This window comes from Lycium barbarum, chromosome 9 (assembly GCF_019175385.1).
Source record: "Lycium barbarum isolate Lr01 chromosome 9, ASM1917538v2, whole genome shotgun sequence".
NCBI lineage: Eukaryota > Viridiplantae > Streptophyta > Magnoliopsida > Solanales > Solanaceae > Lycium > Lycium barbarum.
The window spans coordinates 43,547,499-43,561,276 of record NC_083345.1 but is presented as its reverse complement, the minus strand read 5'-3'; the positions used below and the strand labels follow the sequence as shown (position 1 = coordinate 43,561,276).

At 35.3% G+C, this 13,778-nt stretch overlaps 2 protein-coding genes across 3 annotated transcripts; one reads left to right on the top strand and one right to left on the bottom strand.

The window, feature by feature from the left end:
* Positions 1–670: 670 nt before the first annotated feature.
* On the top strand, positions 671–2,652 carry LOC132611461 (uncharacterized). Its single transcript, XM_060325890.1, has 2 exons — positions 671–1,047; positions 1,397–2,652. The coding sequence occupies exons 1-2, from the start codon at positions 963–965 to the stop codon at positions 2,248–2,250; spliced, it is 939 nt and encodes a 312-aa protein (XP_060181873.1). The 5' UTR covers positions 671–962; the 3' UTR covers positions 2,251–2,652.
* A 220-nt stretch (positions 2,653–2,872) lies between these two features.
* On the bottom strand, positions 2,873–10,042 carry LOC132611460 (protein BREAST CANCER SUSCEPTIBILITY 1 homolog). 2 transcript variants are annotated; one of them, XM_060325888.1, is made up of 14 exons: positions 9,880–10,041; positions 9,491–9,544; positions 9,315–9,385; positions 8,221–8,334; positions 7,301–7,791; positions 6,747–6,857; positions 5,664–6,626; positions 5,444–5,544; positions 4,939–5,125; positions 4,774–4,868; positions 4,552–4,678; positions 4,298–4,463; positions 4,059–4,177; positions 2,873–3,466 (listed from the first exon to the last, which is right to left on the bottom strand). In XM_060325888.1, the coding sequence occupies exons 1-14, from the start codon at positions 9,933–9,935 to the stop codon at positions 3,125–3,127; spliced, it is 2,997 nt and encodes a 998-aa protein (XP_060181871.1). In that variant the 5' UTR covers positions 9,936–10,041; the 3' UTR covers positions 2,873–3,124. The 2 variants fall into 2 exon arrangements, with proteins under 2 accessions (XP_060181871.1, XP_060181872.1); XM_060325889.1 differs by lacking the exon at positions 9,491–9,544 and having other exon boundaries at positions 9,880–10,042.
* Positions 10,043–13,778: the final 3,736 nt, after the last annotated feature.

The following is a 13,778-nucleotide window of genomic DNA, read 5'->3' as shown; positions in this document are numbered from 1 at the left end:
TTACTTTTTTTGTGTTAAGAGAATACAATAGGAAACACTTCATTGAAAAGAGCAAAAGTAAGTCACACAACCTTTAAATGCCATGTGTTTGGATATATGCTTGCTTTTAATACATTGAACATTGTTTCCACATATGTTGAAGCAATGTAGTTAAAAATTACATTTTGCTATTAACATTACAAACTACACATTTTACTATTAATATTACAAACTAATAATTTAGAAGTGAAGTTACAAACTTTATCTGGATATATATCTTTCATTACTCCAAACAAAGTGAGTTCCAAGTTATAGGACATTTATATAATTGCACATTCTAGATGAGTGTTGAAGCAAATTTGTCTAAATTTTTTATTAAATCCACAATACACGATATCACACACACACACCCCCATATATACTAAAAATATAGGAGCAAATAAGTGGAGCAAATAAGAATCTTAATAAGTGAATAGGTATGGACTCATCACATGAAGCCAACTGTTCTGTCTATGAAAGTCAATAACAGCTAACAGCCAATCAATAAGTCAATCAATTGCCAATAATTACGCCAAAAATAACTACCATGAGCCAACCATTCTCTCTGATGAGCTAACTTCCAACAAAAACATTGAATATTACAGAAATACAGGAAGAATAAGACAACTTGAAAACAAATTCTTTTTCTTTTTTTCAGGCTACTTAAATAAAATTTCTCAGATAATGAGAGAATAGAAAGAAAGAAGAGAAACAGAAAGAGGGTTTGCAAAGCAATCTCTCTTCTTTGGATCTCTCAAATCATATTATAATTTTTTTTAAATCCAATTAGTACAATCTAACCACCAAAAAATAAAGGGAAAATAGTTTAGAAAGTACGCTTTTCTTCTTAATTCAGCATTCCAATTATTCTTGTTCTATATATAATTCTTTCCTCCTCTGTCTTTCTTGAGAATTTTCTCTTCAATTTTTTTGACATATTGATCATGAGTAGACTTCGTGTAAATTCATCTCCTGATTTAATTGCTAATACATCATTTGAAGAGCTCTATGATGATTCAGCTTTAGAAGGTAATGTTTGTTCCTTTTTCTTTTCCTTTTTTGTTCATGTTTGTTTTGTTGTTGTTGAGATGTGGTGATGAAGCTTGGGATATTAAGATTTCCTGTTTCATTCTTCACAATTTTAAGAAATATATATTTGGTGATCATAAAATTCAATGAAGAAATAGAGGAAGTAAGGCTTTTGTATAACCAATGATAAGCACCATTGTAATCTCATGAATATTAAAGCAATTACAAGCGCAGTTGTTTCTTTTATTTTTACATATTTTTTGTACTCAATTATTGCAGCATTATATTGATCACAAGTTTTATGACTCATGTTTTGCATTTTTTGTTGTGCAAATTTCTGTATTTTCAGGGGTTGCGGCCAACATAAAGTTATTGCTAAAGTTGACTCAAGAGCACAAAAATGCTTGTCACAAAGAGAAGAACGATGGCCGTAGAATGTTGAGGGTGGCAACCATGATGACCATTCTGGATAATGTTAGGACAAGAATTCAGAAATGTCAATCTTTTGGTAACAAGTCATCATCATCAGAAGCTGAATCTACTAGTCATGTTCCTATAGACAAGAAGCAACACGATCCGATGATTGATGAGAAAGAAAAGCTGAGGAAGCAGCTAAACGCAAGCTTGGTAGCACGAAAGAGCCTCGAGGTCATGTGTTCAAGTTTAGGGAAAGAAAAAGAGATCATGGCAGCAGAGCTCTCGAAGAAAGTCCACGAGTTGAATGAAATGGAAGACCTCATCAATGATCTAAAAGAACAAAATGAAAGTTTAGTGGAAAGGTTACACGAACGTGCCACTGAGCAAAAAGAAAGTAGGTATAGTAGTGATGGAGGAGAAACACAAGGAAACATTGCCCTCCAAGAGAGAAATAAGGCACTTTCGGAGAACCTCCTAAGGTCATTGGATGGCTATAAGTCTATCAAGAGGAAATGGAAGGATGCACAAGCGGAAAACATGGCGATGCATGCAACCATGGAGGAAATGACAGCGAAAATTGGAGCTGGACTAGCCCGAATCCACAGCTTTAAAGAAAAAATCGCCTCTGAAAGTGTGCCCTCAACAGATATCCAAGAGGAGATTGTTGAATTAGAGGATATGTTTGAATGCTTTGAAATGCAAGTGGCAAAACATGGTCCAAAGGAAGGGGAATGTGTCAAACCAAAAGCAGAGATTAGTGCTTGCAAGCCTACAGTTTTTGCATGAGACACAAGAATCTTGGTCACTACCCAGTGTAATCCCACAATAGTGGAGTCTGGGGAGGGTAAGATGTACGCAGCCTTACCCCTACCTGGGTAGGGAGGCTGTTTCCGATTGACCCTCGGCAACCCTCCTCCTTTATCCGGGCTTGAGACACAAGAGTAATACTTAAAAACAAGCAGGCACAAAGAAGAAAAGATGGTCCTCAAGGTTTTCTGTAACATGGTCCAGGATCATTGTGCTCCATAAAGTCTACTGAAACGGAGAAAAAATGGCCCATTCTTCTCTGTTATAGAGTCCATGTAATAAACAAGTCAAGTATGTTGCATGTAAAAGGAGAATAACTAGTGATGTTGCTTTTTTATTCATCTGCAATTTATAAGGTAATCTATCTTGTTTTCAGTTTTATATTAGTGCTATCTATTGACATCAATGATTTGGCCTCATTGTCCTAAGTTGCATTGTAACCCTTCTTACAAGACCTTGAAGTGCTCTATTATGTAAAAAAAAAAAATAGATTGAAGAGGAGTCTACTTTTTATGTAAAAAAAGATAGATTGAAGAGAAGTCTACTTTTTGGAGGACAGGGTGAATAGGTGGCATGCAGCCCATCTACAGATTTAGGTACACATTTCAAACCATGGAATATGCAAATTGAACTGAATTTTCATAAATTTTTAACTTATACATAAAAAATAAATTTTAAAAAAAAAAAAAACATGATTTTTGGGGTACAAGTAACAGAATGGTGAGAGACATGATTTATGATAGTCATTTTGGAAAATTTACAGACTAATGCTTTATATAGCTATAGATTAAAAAAAGGTCTAGTCTTGCCTATGTGGCTGAATGATGTGATAAACTTGGGTAGAAATTTTATACTACTCCAGCTCCAGCAACTTAGACCCAGCAATGCAGTTTAGTATCCATGAGTTGCTGGCAGCTACAGCTCCAGTTGAACTAGCCAAAGCTTCTGCATCAGATCTTCTGCGCTCTAAAATTGAATTTTTTTTGCTTCCGTCACACTTGTCAAGTTGCTCGTGACTATAAATTACAAAAGGTGGAGGAAATCCGGGTGAAAGAATTTCCTGATCCACTGCAACAGGCTTCCTGTTGAGGACAATTCCTCCAGCAGCAATAACAAGGTCATGTAGATAGCTCTTGTAAGAAGGTAAGAAGTCACCCATAAAAAAGAACTTGTATCCATTGAAAAGCTTTGGTTGCTGCAAAACAGGAATTTTGATATTTAGAGTACGCGTAAGAAGACCTTAATGCAATGATGAAATGTCCATCCTAAGAATGTCTTAGTTAAAGCAGGAAATCCACAAGTGCAACCAGCAGAAGATGACAATGCAGTGAGACCTTTCGACAACCATTGGAACAGAGGGAGGTGAAGGTTGAGATTTCTATAAGTTCATTCATTCAGAATTAAAAAAAAAAAAAAAGATCAACAAGCTCTAAAATGGAGAGATATTCCTTGAAATATTTAGAATCTAGGCTGGCATCCTTGATGTCCACAAAATGAAGTTCCATTCTTTATGGAACAGTTCCATTCTTTATGGAACAGGAATTAAAGGAACTGACAATCCGAATGCTCCAAAATTCTAGTTGAAGTTCCATTCTTTATAGAACAGGAATCTATCCTGGAATGCATTGAACCAAAAAGAGTGCTTTATAGACAAAAGGGCTTAAAACATTGCTCTCAACCGCTGCCACTCCAGAAAAACAATTACAGCTGTAACAAGTGCTATCCAAATGAATTAAAATGCATTTCATTAGTGTATTGTTACTGATAAATCTGGAGAAAGATGTAACCTTGGTTAAAACCCTCATTCTTCCAAGCTTAGGGCCATCCACAATGCCATGAGTATCTATTTTAATCTCATATTGCTGCTCATCGATAAATTCTGTGGCTTCAACACAAGCAATAATCCCTGCAAGCATAAAAACCAAACGTCAAGATGGACAAAACAGAAGCTAAACTGTGGCTGTAGAGAAAACACATTTGTAAAGTCAACATATTAATTTACAGTTAAAAAAACTAGGTTACTGACAGTCAGTGCTCAGTATCCATTTCCCAGCCAAGACACCCATCAAATATTTGAGAGTTCTTCGGCATGCCCCTTTCTCATCTGTAGAAGCAATGACATGGGTGACACTTAGGTCCCAGTTCTTAACTATTGTCACTCCAGACAACCTCTTTAATGTAGAAACAAGCCCCTGCAAGAGAAGGATTTAAGGTATCCAGTTAATATACCTCATTTGTCTCAAACAACTATGATCTGCGAAAATTATCCTGTTTGCTTACTATTTCATCAGCAGTTAGAGCTGAACAACAGAGCACTAAATTCTTGTTCTTCTTCTGAGACTTCCACTGCAAAGCAGCAGCATTATCAGGTGTTGCTGAGACTTTGGGCTGGCAGATACTAGAATTTCTGCAGATTAAAGGCAAAGAGAAGGGGAATAAGACCTTTGATCCAAAATGTAAATGTTTCAACTAACAATAGTTCTAAGAATCTGTTGGTCCAACCTCTTAATACTTTCCCTAATCTTGGACAGTTTTCCAGGGACCTCACATGGAAGCTTAGAGTCGACATGTAAAGGGCATAACATAACAAAGTTGTCCTGAAAGAAAAAGAGTAAGTAATGATTCTATTATGAAATTCAGGTATGAGGGAACATTTTTCGTACGTACATAATCCCATCGACACTCTGGTGTCAACTTCGCACAAGGAACATGAAAGCTTTTGCGACAACTCGTCTCATAACACCCAAGAGCCGCCCCTTTTACCCCACAGAAAAAACAAGTAATCCTCCGGCTCCTTTTCAACTCAGATTCAAGGTTGACCGCGTCATCATCTTCAAAATATACATTAGGGGCCCTGCAGAGATGCATTTCTTCTTTTATACTTGAAACGACTAGCCTTGCAACAATTCATAGAGTCTAGAATGATTTAACTAACAAATGAAGAAAAGGTTTTGACAAGGACAATTGTACACATTAGATGCAGATAAAATATTTAGACTTTCCTTTTTTATTATAAAAAATAAATGTACACTTCCTTAAACATGGCATTTGTGACACTCATGATGAAATTATCTAGAAACCAAGAAATTTGTGATGTTATTAAGATGATTTTCGAATTACTATATCACATTTATATAAAGGAAATACAATGAGACCTTTTGAAGATTATTACCATTCTGCACAATGTTTATGCACATTTATAACCCCTGATACTCCATCTGCGTCTCCTTTGACAGGCTTTCCATTAAGATAGCTTAACATGACTCCTGAAACCTGAAATTTGGTTATGGAAAATGGAAGTATATAATCAATATACAAAGTCAAGAGGCAAACAGCTCTAAGAATAAATAGGACGAACCAGAAAAAAGAAACACAGAATCAGTGGTTTATACCTCAGATTCCTCCGATGAACGGCAGAAAGCACACTGGATCTTGTTGTGGCTTGCTTCACACTTCCGCAAAACCAAATCATTCAAGTTCAAAACAGATTTCTCTGTTTCCAATGATTTAAGCACTCTCTTCTGAATCTTTTCTAGTGTAATATTTTCCTTGTCAGCATGCTGCCCATCTTCAGAAAACTTCACCTTTTTCTTACCAAGAAGCTTGGCATCACACTCAGGCTCACATTTGTTCATTTCTGTACCAGGAGTAGCTTCCCCATCATTATCGATAGGAACCAATCTATTTGCTGATTCGAAATGTGAAGCTTCATCATGAGCTTGTGTATTGTTATATTTCCCTGTTCTCACTCTGCTTTTTGGTCTAAAACAATATTTATTTTCTTCACTAAGAGATTCCCGGCGCCGTTTATGACATATCTTCACGTCAAATGTCTCAACACTTCCTTCACATTTTTCCTGATCCACAGGAGTAGACAAATGGAAGGAAATGGAATTATTTCTCTTGCGACTTTTAGCACCACATGAGGCAGAGATGTCTTCTACTACTGACTCGGTGACTTTTGTAGTGGAACTGCCCTTTTTGTTTTTCAATTTTTTCTTCTTTGAATTAAATGCATTGGCATTGTCCTGATTGTTCTTTAAAGTATGTTCAACTGCTATTTGTGAATTATTATGGACTTCTGATACTTCACCAAGTACTTTCTTGCCTTGTTTCTTCTTGGTACTTTTCAATGCCTTACTCCTGCTAGACTTGCAAACGACACCTTTTGAACTAGTGATTTCATTTTCAGAAGGAAATAGAGAGTGCGAACTCAGTTGTCCTTTATCGGTACCCTTTTCACTAGCCACAGCTATTCTGTTCTGAGTTGCTGATTCCTTATTAGCATTTTCCAGTGAGTAAGCTTCACCTTTCTCTTGTCCTTGAGCTCCAGCAGACTCAATAGTATCTTTGGTCTGAACCAGGAGAAAGTGTAAGCCGGCAAAAGAGAGAATTTAGAAACCAAACAAGTACGGACAATGAGAAAGAGGAAAACAGTTTTGACTCATTGGCAATAATGCACCACGAAGAAATACCTTCATCTTGAAGGGGCTTGAACAAAGTTCAGGCGAGCAAGCTCTCTGTGTCCATTCGAACATCTCACTGTCAAAAAGGTCTGCTCCATTTGCTGCATTGTGAGCTCCACTCTGTATAGCAGGAGAGTGGGTAAACTAATGAAACTTCTTCAAATGAAATAAGTACAGAAAGTGTCAAAGTGAACAAGATCATCATTAAGCTTGAATCTGAATCATAAGACAGCAAACTAAATCGAAGGGTAGGAAAGGAGAATGTCCAAAAACAGGTTTCTCTAAAAAGTTTATGTACTGTTGGGAAGTTGAAAAACAAAAAACAAATCATTAGAAATAAGCAAAGCGGGAGCCACCCTTTCCTTCATCCAGCAGGAAACCCAAAGATAATCAAAAAGTTAATACAGGAGAAGTGTTCAGAAGTTCAGAGTGAATTCTAACAGCCTATTGTGCTAACTCAGGCCAAACAATCAAATCTTACAAATTTATGATTTAAGGATAGGTCTTATTCAGGAGCTGAAGCAGTTATTTCTTCGCATAAAACCGGATATCAGGTTACTTACTTTGGTAGACATTTCACAAGGGACCCCATCATCCGAGTCCTTTATATCACTGAAGCATGGAGCATCTGGAGGTGTATCCATGATGAAGTCCCCATCTGTTTGCTGAGTTGATCTTTCTACATCCTCTTCTTCTCTCAGCCAGAAGAATGGAGATAGTACTGGTTCTCCTTTTCCATTTAACACAGACCTGTCTTTCTCAGTGACCAAAGGTTTTTGAGCTTCATTGGTGATGGATTTACTATTTCCACCAACCAACTTCGTAGGTGGCAGAGTCTCTGAAGGTGGATATTGTGGCACCTGCACTCTCTTCTTTGTCAGAAAGGAAGGTCTAACGAGATTTGATCCGGTATTCTTTTTGTTGCACTCTGAAGATTTTTTTGATCCTTTCCCTCTTTTTCTTTTCTGACTGTCTGTGACTGGAGCCTCTGTTATAGTTCTAGGTTTCTCTTGGGACTCACAAGTTTGTTTGCCATTAGATTGAATTTCTTCACCTGCATATGAGATAAAGATACACTTCTTCAGAACCACAATTTTGATCAAAACAAATACATTCGGATTATGTTCAGGAACTAAAGATTGAAGATCAGATGCAAAGCAGAGATAGTGGCATCCATACCATCTAATGCTCTACATAAATTAAAAATATGATCGCTTGGTGAGGTTGAATATCGACAAAATCAAATCTAACTTGATGAGAACTGAATTAAACTCTTAAATATCACTTGTTTCAGTTGGAAACACAGTAGATGAAACAAAGCATGCAAGTTTGTTACATGAAAGACATGGTTCAAGCATAGATTAGCACACCAAACTATCTATTCCAAACACCCTTGTTGAACAAATGTTCATGATAATAATAGGTGCATTCGTACATTCAAAAGCTTCACAAGAATGATGAATGATAACTGATGGAATATTACCTGGTAATTTGGAAGAAGGATTGGTTTGAGTGACAAATATATTGACTCCTGAAGCAACTTCCATGTTCTTATAGATGCTCACCAAGTTATCCATGTGGAGGGCAGGTCGAATTTCTATAGAATCAAAAATTATAGAAGTTAAACAAAAAGAGAAAAAGGAGTTATAATAACCTTCAAAATAGAAGCAGAAATGAAAACATTACTCTGCTAAAGCAAATTGAACTGACTTAAGTTTTTGTGTAGCTAAACAAGTAAGTCCAAGAGCACAAGGGAATCATGAAAGAACATGCGAAAAGGGGGAACTAACTCGTCCTTTAGACATTATGCACAAAATTAAAATTTATTCATATAAAAAGAGCAACACTTCTGATTGAACCCCACGCTAAGCACCTCAGCATTGATATTACTTTAGGAATTAAGCACATATAAGCCACTCATCGAATTAGTCCTAGTATAACTTGTTGAGATGATAACAATGGATACAATATACCGAGTCTCAGAACAACGACTAAAGCGAAATTCAAAGATTTCAATACTCGAGCATTTCGATTATAAGATCGATCTAACAGAGCCCACTTTCATAAGCAGTTTTATTCACACTAGACAAAGATAGCCCTCTTAATGATAGTCAGGCAGACAACAAATTTAAGTCGATTAAGGGTGTGTTTGGTATGACGGAAAATGTTTTCCAATTTTCCCTTGTTTGGTTGCACTAAATATCTTGGAAAATATTTCCACAAAATTGGAGAAAATGCTTTCCTTAAAAATTTGAGGGAAAACATTTTCCGGATCAATAAAAACAAACCAATGTATCCCCAACCCACCCCCGCACTATCCATCCCACGCCCACCTACCGCCTCACCCATACCTCTACCCCTGCCTACCCTCCACCGACAAAAGTTGCACTCCTAATTCAAAAACCTCATAGTGTTTTGCTTTGAACGTATGCAAATGCTCTTAAAATGATATATTCCAACTTGCGTACCAAACACAAGAACATGAGTAGAAAAATCCCCCAAAAAAAATATTTTCTTGGAAAATCTCCATCATACCAAACACAAAAATTTGATAGAAGGGTAGGAAAAAACACAAACCTCTGCGATTAAAAGGAACTTTGCACACTGGACAATTGGCTCCGGATTTCATAGTAGTCTGAATACAAGAGCTACAACAAATGACAACAATAATAGTCATTCAAATTATCTTAATTTTCCGACTTGGAAACAGCAAATGTAGCATAAATAAGCATTTTATCATATACTTTACTTACTTGCAGAATACATGATTACAAGTAAGTGAAACAGCAGAATTCAACAGACTCAAGCTGCAAAAAAAGGAAGTATTAATTAGGACCCTTTTGGCCAAGAGAATTATTCACTTTTTTTCGGAAAAAAATTTCACTTTATTTGAAAATAAGTGTTTGGCCATGAATTTGGAAAACACCTAAAATCGTGTTTTCACTCTTTTTTTCACTTTAAGTACATTCAAACAATCAAATATTCTTTGCAAAAACTATAACCAAACACAACTCCATTTTCAACTCCAACTTATAAAATTCCAAATTAAGTGAATTATATTTGGTTTCTATGGACAAACTCCTACTAAGATTATACAAAATTAAATCCCCAAACGAAAAAAAAAACAAATGATTAACTGTACCAGATTGGGCACTTAAGCTCTCTTCCCATTTTTTCAAGATGCGAAATATCTGCCATTATTTTTTTCTCAGTAAATCCTGAACTTCTTCGTAATTTTAATTAAAAACGAGATGTGTTTTTATATTGATGATTTCTGTGACTTGTGGGAGAAGCTGAATAGTGAAGTGTGAATAAATGTTTAGGTTTTTTATATTTTTGAGGGAAATGAGAGAAACTTTTTGAATTTTTACTGAAAGCGCGCGCTTATTTAGTCCCGCCACAAAATCTAAATCTTTCGCACCTGATTTGAGTAAGTGGATTTGGGGGGTCCGACCCATTAACCCGTCCGTGTAATATTCACCCATTGATTACAGTGAGGTCTTTGCATTTCTTTGCTTCTTTATTTTACTAGCAATATATGCCCCTGCAATTTCTTCATTTTAATTAGTTAGTCTTTAAGGTTTGTATTTTAAAAATAACTTTTAAAAATATTTTAATTATTATTATATATAGCAATATATATAAAAATGTATTTTATGTATCACCACCTTAGTTGTAATTGAAAAATGGAGTTTAAAAATTAAAAACATATGATGAAATTAAGTCTTTGAGATGGAAAGAGTCGGACTTTTTTCTCATTGTCATTACAATGAAAGTTGTTCATGTGAAAAAAAAAATAGTAAGAATATGAGAAAAAATTAATATTTTGGTTACATATTTTATTGGGTAACTGAATTTCATTGTTCTTCCAATACAATCACATGTATGGTAGCTCAATATTAACCTTCTATTTTACTTTTATGGGAACACGTGTTTACTTTTTTGTCTATGTGGAGAAACAACTGATTTCCTCTTCCATTCTCACTAAGATTTCCCAATCACTTTTGACTTATATTCCTTCTACTTGTCTATCTCTTCCTCTTTTTCTTTTTTTTTTAAAAAACAAAAACCTGATAAAGCTATATAACTTGTACACTTTAATTAACTATTTTTTTATCTTACGTGCACATGTGTCATGATACTTAATATTTACTCTCTTCTCACGTATAAATTTATGCACTTCAATTTTAATTTTTCGACACATTTATTTTCTCCGTGCACTTTTATTTGTTCACTTTTGACTTTTCACGTTCTTTTTGAATATTTATTCTCTTCTCATGTATAGACTTATGCATTTCAATTTTAATTCTCCTACACAAATTTATTTCCTCCGTGCACTTTTACTTGTTCACATTTGACTTTTCACGCTCTTTAAGAACTAATAAATATGTGTAGGAGAATTAAAATTGAAGTGTATACGTGTATACATGATAAGAGAATAACTACTCAGTACTATGACATATGTCCAAGTGGGATTAAAAAGTAGTTGGTTAAAGTGTACAATTTATATAACTTTTGGTACAAATTTGCATTGCTATTGTCCGTCCTCTCGTCACGTTTAAAGTATTGACAAAGAAGGAAAACGGGGATAAAAGTCACTCCCTCCGTTCACTTTTACTTGTCCATGTTAACATATCAAGAAAAAGAAATTTTGTTCTTATTATTAATTTTACCCTTCACATTAATTACTCATTTTTAAATCATTTTCCAAAGCTATTGAGACTTACACCAATAAATATGAATATTATGGTAAAATATATACTCCCTCCGTCCCATATTACTTGTCACTTTCCCTTTTGCACGCCCCTTAAGAAATCATAAATAAAAAATGTATTTTACTATCTTACTCCTATCTCTCTCCAATAAATACATTCTAATCAAAATTGACTATTTTTAAGAACATTTGCTACTAAGGGTAAGATGGGAAAGATTTGATTAGTTTTATCTTGATTTTGTAAATGAACAAGTAATTTGGACATATATTTTTAGTAATGTGGCCAAGTAATATGGGACGGAGAGGGTAAGATGGGAAAGATTTAATTAATTTTATCTTGGTTTTATAAATGAACAAGTAATTTAGACATATATTTTAAGTCATGTCGCCAAGTAATATGAGACGGAGGGAATACATCATTTATTAATTCTTAAAGAATGTGAAAAGTCAAAAGTGAACAAGTAAAAGTGCACGGAGAAAATAAATATGTGTCGGAGAATTAAAATTGAAGTGCATACGTGTATACATGAGAAGAGAATAAATATTCAGTACTATGACATATGTCCACGTGGTATAAAAAAGTAGTTTAGTAATGTGGCAAAGTAATATGGGACGGAGGGAGTACTTCATTTATTAATTCTTAAAGAAATTGAAAAGTCAAAAGTGAACAAGTAAAAGTGCACGGAAGAAATAAATATGTCAGAGAATTAAAATTGAAGTGCATACGCGTATACATGAGCAGAGAATAAATATTCAGTAGCCAATTAATAAGGGACGGAGAGTGTAAGATGAGAAAGATTTAATTAATTTTATTTTGATTTTGTAAATGAATAAGTAATTTAGACATATATTTTTAGTAATGTGACCAAGTACTCATGTTCATAAAAATGCATAACAAATGCAATGACCAATCAGATTGGTCCAGTTTATAGTACAATTGATATTGCTCTTAGTACAGTAATTGACAGAAATACAGTACACGTTTTCATAAAAATGCATAACAAATTCAATGACCAATGAGATTGGTCCAAGTTTATAGTACAATTGATATTGCTCTTAGTACAGTAAATGATTGCATTGTTCGTCCTCCTTCACCGTTTATATATAATAGAAATGTTGTGTCCCTTGTCCAACTTATAATGATGCCACGTACAACCACATTCCAGTATAATTTTGGTGAAATTCCAATAATGCCCTTGGTCAGCAAGCATGTTGTATGAGTTGTCTGCTTATCCCCACCGGGGGCGGATCTTGGGGGAAGGGAGGGTGTTCACCCCAAGCCTCTCGCTAAAAAATTACACTGTATTGATAAGATATTTTTCTATTTTTTATACATATATAGATTTTGAATTCCGTGAACATAAGACTAAAGGTCAGTTCAGTAATTTAGAGAATGAGAAAATGGTCAAATGCACCCCAACGTATGACTGGATTACCAACTACACGCTTTATCTTTGTGGGGTCTTATTAACCCCTGGACAATTTTAAAATGGAATTATTTACCCCCTGAGCGTTGATGTGGCAAAGATAGTGAAATTAAAAAAAAAAAATGAGTACATTAACACAATTGTACACATGTCATTTTCTTATCGAAAATTATATGACTAAATAATTTTGATATTTTTGTCTTTGTAACAATCCGTTTAGTTATTATAGTGTTTTAACCCATTTGACCTTGTTGACGCTTCCCCAAGTCCCGTTAGTATGATCTATGACTTAATGAAGTCATTGGGTGGGTTTCCGCAAGGTTCGAGCGTAAATTGAGTCATTGATGGAGAAGTTAGTTAAGTTAGCGAGTTAGAGTTGACCACGGTCAACGTCGGGTTAGGATGACCCCGTGTCAATGTTTTGGAAGTTCCAACATGTTAATATGATGATTTTGAACTTGTTCACAAGTTTTGGTGAGGTTCCAAAGAGTTTCAGATGGGTTTGGATTTTGTCGCACTCGTATTCGATGTTTGCGCCGTAGGTCTGTGGATAGAAACGGCTCCAGATTTATCAAACGACCTTTGTTTTGTGTGAGGTTTGAACCATTAGATTTGTATCGTAATTACGAAGTTATAGCAAAAAGAATCGTCGCGTTTCGCCTCCGGATGAGGGAGTTATGACCATTTTAGTGCGGACTGTTCTAACAGGTCCGCTGGCAACGACCAAAGGGTCGCCATAGCTGGACCGTTGCGGCAACCACTGGCCGCCGTAACAACCGATGGGGGGGCAGAAAGCCTTATTTTAATGCCTCAACTCCTAACCATTACCCCCAAGACCCCAAAGTCGATTTTCAAGAGAGAAAGAGGCAAAATTCATTCCATTCTTTGGTGAAAGCACCT

Coding starts and splice junctions, on each gene's coding strand:
- LOC132611460 (XM_060325888.1), bottom strand. CDS start 9,935: ATGGCAGATATTTCGCATCTTGAAAAAATGGGAAGAGAGCTTAAGTGC. Junction 9,386..9,490: donor TGTAATCATGTATTCTGCAA/GTAAGTAAAGTA, acceptor CATTTGTTGTAG/CTCTTGTATTCAGACTACTA. Junction 4,869..4,938: donor CAGAGTGTCGATGGGATTAT/GTACGTACGAAA, acceptor TTTTTCTTTCAG/GACAACTTTGTTATGTTATG.
- LOC132611461 (XM_060325890.1), top strand. CDS start 963: ATGAGTAGACTTCGTGTAAATTCATCTCCTGATTTAATTGCTAATACA. Junction 1,048..1,396: donor TGATGATTCAGCTTTAGAAG/GTAATGTTTGTT, acceptor CTGTATTTTCAG/GGGTTGCGGCCAACATAAAG.